Raw genomic sequence first — 5966 nt, 5'->3', positions numbered from 1 at the left:
TTATTTCACACATTTTAGGATAATTTAATAAGAATTCTTCTAGACATGGTACAGAATTAAATTCCATATGCAACAACTTTACAAGCCTTGAAAATCTAACTACTTTTTAAACACACATTGTGCTCAGTTGAGTGAACTGAACATACAATAAGCATCTGAAGAGCTAAATATCTTCTTGTCACTGTTCATTGTAAAATGACAGGTATGCTTGAATTAAAATTTTAGAGCTGCTGCTGAACTTTTACCTAGAACAAAAGCAACATCGAACATAACACCGCATTACTGTTCTGATCATCATCATTTTGGTCATTCTGTCACATGGCAACTGGAAGCTCTTCAGACTTGAGGCAGGTACACTTAATTCACATGTCTGCAATTAAATATCAGACAAAGGATGGGTTAGAGGGCCAAGTTTCTGGCCTAATGTATTAAAATGGCATGGATGCGTGAGAAGTCATGAGATAATCATGTTTTCCCCTAGAATGCCACTTTGAGTTGTGAAACTCTTACTGTTCTCTTGATGGCAATACACAGGTTGTCCAGTATTTGTATCTAAACACCTGTATTTTAGGGCACTATATAAATACCTATAGTTTCACAGCACCTTCTTATACATTTTTCTGGTTGTTAATTACATAGATCAAGGAAACAGCTATGTAATTTGACTGAATTTCACAGCCCAGTTGCAAGGGATTTTGTCAAGGCTCAATGTAATACCCTTCACTGACCAGAAGGCTAGGTTGAGACTTTGCCCTACATTACATTAAAATAACCAGAATTTATTAGATACCCACCATATTTGGAGAAGGTATAATACCTAAATTGCACAGTAAGTGGCACTTTAAAAGACAACATCCCTATCCTGAGGTCTTGATTAATAGCATAAAGGCAAAAGGGATGTAGTAGTGAGCAAATCACATTAGGACAGCTACACTCAAGCAGGTGTGGGGAAAAAAGGGGGGGAGCTCAATCCATCAGAAGTGCAAGGTTGTTGACAACTCTAAGGGATAGCATAAAGCAGTGGAAGGGGGGATGCCTATCAAGGAAGCAGATACAGATTTATTCAAGTCTTTGAAACTGAGACTGAGGCCCTTAAACTTTAAAGAAGTCGCTTGTGCATCGACTTAGTCCAGTTCTAATGTCTGCACACCTCCTTCCCCAAACAGTATTAAAGTTTGGTAGCTCCATACAGTGCAACCCCAATTACCCACAAGTGCAGTTCCCAGGACTTGACAGCAACCGCCTCTGTAGAAAACCAGACACTGCAGTCTTTTAATCCTGCCATGTGCAAAAGCTCCAGAGCTTCCCAGAGCTATCGCTGCTCCTTTATCCAAACTCTTGATTATCCTTATCAGTTTGTCTTCTCTCATTATTCAGATAACAAGACTATTGTATTTCCACACTTTCACAATGTCTGGTACTCACGTGCACAGCTATGCAACTGGCTGAGGAACCATCAAATCAATGTCTGTCAAGTTTCGGGCTACCCAGACTCCAGCAGCAAAAAGGCCCACATTAACTATGAGGTTTCTGAAACAAATACAGAGCAAGTTTGATTTGTTGAAGTAGCTGGTGTTGTCTTGCCTATGTGAAAGGGTTTCCTACCTAGAATACTAACTGTAAATGTACAGCAAGACCTCCAGCACAGACCCTCCCCCTCCCCTTTTTTGCTGCCTCCTCAGGAATGACCTACTGTTTTGAAACCATTATACTCCCACCTATTTCCCCAGCTTCCTCCTATGGAGGGAGATGTGCAGGAAAACAGCATGTTTGACTTAAGAACTCATTTGCTCCTGCTGCTTATCCTCCATCTCATGGTAACTAGCAGCTGCCATTATGACAAGCAGAATTATGACTTCAGGCAGCACGCTGGGATGAACCCAAACAGAGGTCAGGTTTTTCACATACCATAGATGCTGGCAACAGAAGAAAGACAAATGCAGAGAACAGGATTGAAGTGAAATTATTCCTAATTTTATTTATTTTTTGATTCCAGAAGCTTATTCTCTTCAACAGCTCCTTATTATTCGAGGCTTGCATTACACACCTGTCAGTGTCTTACTTAGGGACCGTGCCCTATTGAAAACAATGGGGAGACAACGCTGCTACAGAGACTTTCCACGACTGCATTTTTCACTGAATCCCCTGTTTTCCTTTAACTGGGCTCCACCCTCCCCGAACTCTGCCCCCCCCCCCTGCAGTCACCCAGCCCACAGGCTGGCTCGTCCCTTGGCTTAAAGGCCTCTATGTACTTCCCGGGCTCTGGGACCCCAGCCTCTGCAGAGCCACCTACAGAACCAAAGGATTCTCCCATCTCAGCCCCAGCAGGTGCCCCTGACCCCGCGGTGGCGGGCGGCATAGGTGCGGGGGCACAGCTCGGATCCCTGCAAGGATGTGCGAAAAGTCCCTTCTCCCCCCCCTGCGGGGGCTCTAACACTCTGCGGGGGGGGGGGGCCGTAGCCCGTTATCCCCGTGCGGGGGGGGAGGGGGGCGGTCCCAGCGTGGGCGGGCTCACCTGCGGAAGTCGCTCCTGTCGGCGGCGAAGCGGAAGGCCCTCCGGATCCAGTCCCGCAGCCCCTCGGGGGTGGACCCGGCCCCGGGGCTCCGGCCGCCGCCGCTGCTGCTGCTACCGCCGCCCGCCTGCTCGCCCGGCACCATGGCTACCCACTCAGTCAGCAACGGAGGCACCACTGGCTCCGCGCGTGCTGCGGGTCGGGCGCTAGCTGCGGCCAAGGGATTAAACGTCACATCCGGTTCATGGCGCTGCCTCGTTGCGTCACTTCCGTTCCGGGGGGCGGGGCGGAGCGGAGGCCTGGGCAGCAGAAGCGGGAAAGGGTGGCGGGCCCTGGGCAGTAGCGCGCGGCGGTCTGGATCCCCGCGCACGCGCGCCTACAAAGTAGGCGGCCCCGTGCAACACCGCACGGGACGTGCAAAGCGCCAGTGCCCGTCCAGTCCCAGCGTGCAGCGCAGTACCCAGGTCCTGAGCAGCGCTTCGTGTGCAAAGTGCCAGCCTGGGTGCGGCCAGGCCACGTGCAAAGGCCGGGTGGAGCTGCGTGCAATGCAGGCGTGCAAAGTGCACGGCCTAAGTTAACGCCAGTCGTGTGTGCCAAAGGGAAGGGCACGTGTGCCCCTAGTTTGCAAAGTACAGGGACCCATGCAGCCCTGTGTGCAAAGCACAAGCCTGGGGTTAGGCCACGTGCAATTCCCCGGGCTACGCTCCGTGTACAAAGTGCAAGCCCTCGAAAGATCAAATAGGGGGAAATGAATCTAAATAATGCTAGTGCAGGGTTGTGATCCTGAAGTCACTGCTCTGGTTGGTAAAGTTGCATCCTTAAACGTTTGCCGGACCAAGCCCATGAACACCCAAAGAAATGCCACTAGCTTTGGAGACTTGTGCTTTGGACTTGACTTGTGGACTTGAGCTTTGGAGACTTGTGGAGGGCAGCATCTCAAAGGAGGAGCGAGAGGAGTGTGCCTTAAAAAAATCACCACAAAAACCAAACAGCCAGACAGAAACAGCAGACAAAGATATCAATAAGACCCCAGTCCTGCACATGTGGACATGCTTAACTTCACTCCCTTCTCCAGTGGGGTTATTCACAGAGGTTAAGGAAGCCCACATGGATTTGCAGGATGGCAGTTCAGGTTTTCAGAGGAGAAGGTCCCAATCTTGCAAACTGCTCAGTGTGGGCACCACACCCTCCTCTTCTGACCATTTTGTTTTGAGGCTGTGATGCCCTGCACCCCCAGGTCCACCCTTATAGTAGACTTGTGTATTGTCTACTGCAAGGTATGTCATGTTAGATGTCTTCTGAAGGCTCATTATTGTTGTTATAGCAGTATGTTGGTTGCAATTTCACGTGTATAGTTATGAGGTTGCACTATGTAATATTCCCAAAGATGTGTGTCCTCGTGGCTTAAAACATCTCCAAGCAAAACTCCCCAGGCCAGGAGCAGAGGGTCAATTCACACCTCATCAAGGCGAGTACAGGACAAACCTCGCTCAGCCTTCCAGGAACAAAGGACTGGCCTGGGCATCAAGGGAGGATCAATTGGACTCTGGAGTGAGTCACCTCCCCTCCCTTGGCCAGGTTGGAACCCTGAGGGGGTAATGCTCACTGACTCAGGACAGGGATGAGTCCATATAAGGACATTGTTTGTCACCGGCCCGGGGTGGGGGACAACACAAAGCACCGGAGGGGAAAAGGAATATTATAAAAAGGGCGGGGAGATTATTTGCCATGCTCACACTCTTCCATCTCCATCTACGAACACCACCAAGACCAAGCAAGTGAAGTACTGACCAAAGGGGAGAGCCTGGCTGAAGGGAAACCAGCAGCCTGTGGTGGGACTGACTAAGTTCGTAAGGTTGCTGAAAGTGTTACGCTTAGCTTTCAATGCGCTTTGCTTTTATTTCTTTTGACCAAATCTGACTTGTTATGCTCTGACATATAATTACTGTCCCGCAGTCAGTAAACGTGTGTGTTTGCTCTAGCTAAAGCTGTGCACTTGGTTTGAAGTGCATGGGAGACACCACGTGCGGGTAACAAGGCTGTTCAGTGATGTGGGGCTGTGAATCTCTCCAAAGCCAGCAGATGGCAGTGTACTGACAGCTTGAACACTGAGGGAACTGTAGCCATTGATAACATTTTGCATTTATGATGCATTTCATATCATTAACTGTGTTAGATAAATGCATATTAAGTAGTGTTAGAGAAGTCGATAGTATGAAGTTAGTGCTTTTGTGGGAAAATGTAAAAGGGAATTTTTCTGCTTTCTGTGTGCGTCTCTTTGACGCAGCTCTCAAAACCTGGCTAAGACAGCTTCAGAGGTTGTAAAAAGCACAAAGCTGATTTGCGTCTTATCTACAGTGGATTCTCGGTCTGCGCAGATAACGGGGCAAAGCAACCCAGACAAATGGATGATTTACTAGCCAGGTGCAGATCTCCCTAGTAAGACAGGCTAGGTCGTAGATGGATAGGGATGGGTCAGACCTTGCCATCCAGCAACTCCAAGGCCACAAGCAGCAGACAAGTAAGAATAAGACTGTTGTAAGAAATAATGGAACACATGAAAGCAATGAAAAGACGCTGGACTGAGTAGCGAGGAAGGTGTAATGAGATATCAAGATAGAATTTTATTTATCCTGGTAAAATTCTATTAGTTAGAAGGATTTGGGGTTAGTTAATATGTTGTGTGTGTGAAAATATATTGTTGGAAAGATCATAAGGCATGGGTCATGCATGCAGGCCAGGGTAATATAGGTGCTAAGCTAACTGACTTTGGCTAGTTTTTGCTTTCATTGCACCAACTTCTGTTGGTGAAAGAGACAAGCTTTTGAGCTCACACAGAGCTCTTCTTCAGGTGTAAGCAAGAAAGCTTGTCTCTCTCACCAACAAAAGTTGGTCCAGTAAAAGATACTGCCTCGCCCATCTTGTCTCTCTAATATCCTGGGACCAACACGGCTACAACAACATAGTCTTTGCTTTGATATTAGTATTGCCTCATGTGGACGCTGGTAGGACAAAGGTGATGTTTTGTACTTGTTGTAACGGGTTAAAATCATTGTATTGTGTGTGTGTGCCCTGAGTCCATGTTGAGAAAGAGACAAGTAATTGATTTATAGGCGAAGAAGTATCTGTTGGACTTGTTTTACAATGGAAAATGTTATGTGATGAATGGAAAAATCCATTGAGGATTGTTAATTGTGCTTCAAGTTGTTTTGTAGCCATCTGTCCTTATAATTGTTCCTAGCTATTTTTTTAATAGATAAGGGGAAGTTATTAATCTTGTGTAATGGATAAGGAGGTAGAAGTTGTAAGCCACCTGGGAAGAGAAACTCAGGCAGCAAAAAACCCTGACCGAACAGTGACCAGTTGAATTTGGAATAAGGGGAACTTGTGAGCACAGCAGTTCCTGGCCCAAATTTGGAAGTTTGCAGTCACTGCAACTTTTATTTGGCAAGT

At 47.4% G+C, this 5966-nt stretch overlaps 1 protein-coding gene across 1 annotated transcript; it reads right to left on the bottom strand.

Moving 5' to 3' along the window:
* TOMM6 (translocase of outer mitochondrial membrane 6) lies at window positions 1-2759 on the bottom strand. Its single transcript, XM_067531707.1, has 3 exons — window positions 2516-2759; window positions 1426-1530; window positions 1-370 (listed from the first exon to the last, which is right to left on the bottom strand). Exons 1-2 carry the CDS (start codon window positions 2656-2658, stop codon window positions 1434-1436), a joined length of 240 nt encoding a protein of 79 aa, XP_067387808.1. The 5' UTR covers window positions 2659-2759; the 3' UTR covers window positions 1-370; window positions 1426-1433.
* Between the last annotated feature and the right edge of the window lie 3207 nt (window positions 2760-5966).

This window comes from Emydura macquarii, unplaced genomic scaffold (genome assembly GCF_026122565.2).
Source record: "Emydura macquarii macquarii isolate MOO-44397 ecotype Brisbane River unplaced genomic scaffold, CSIRO-AGI_Emac_v2 contig_3220, whole genome shotgun sequence".
Classification (NCBI taxonomy): Eukaryota; Metazoa; Chordata; order Testudines; family Chelidae; genus Emydura; species Emydura macquarii.
Note: the sequence above shows the minus strand (reverse complement) of the source record. Positions and strands in the feature narration are given on the sequence as shown.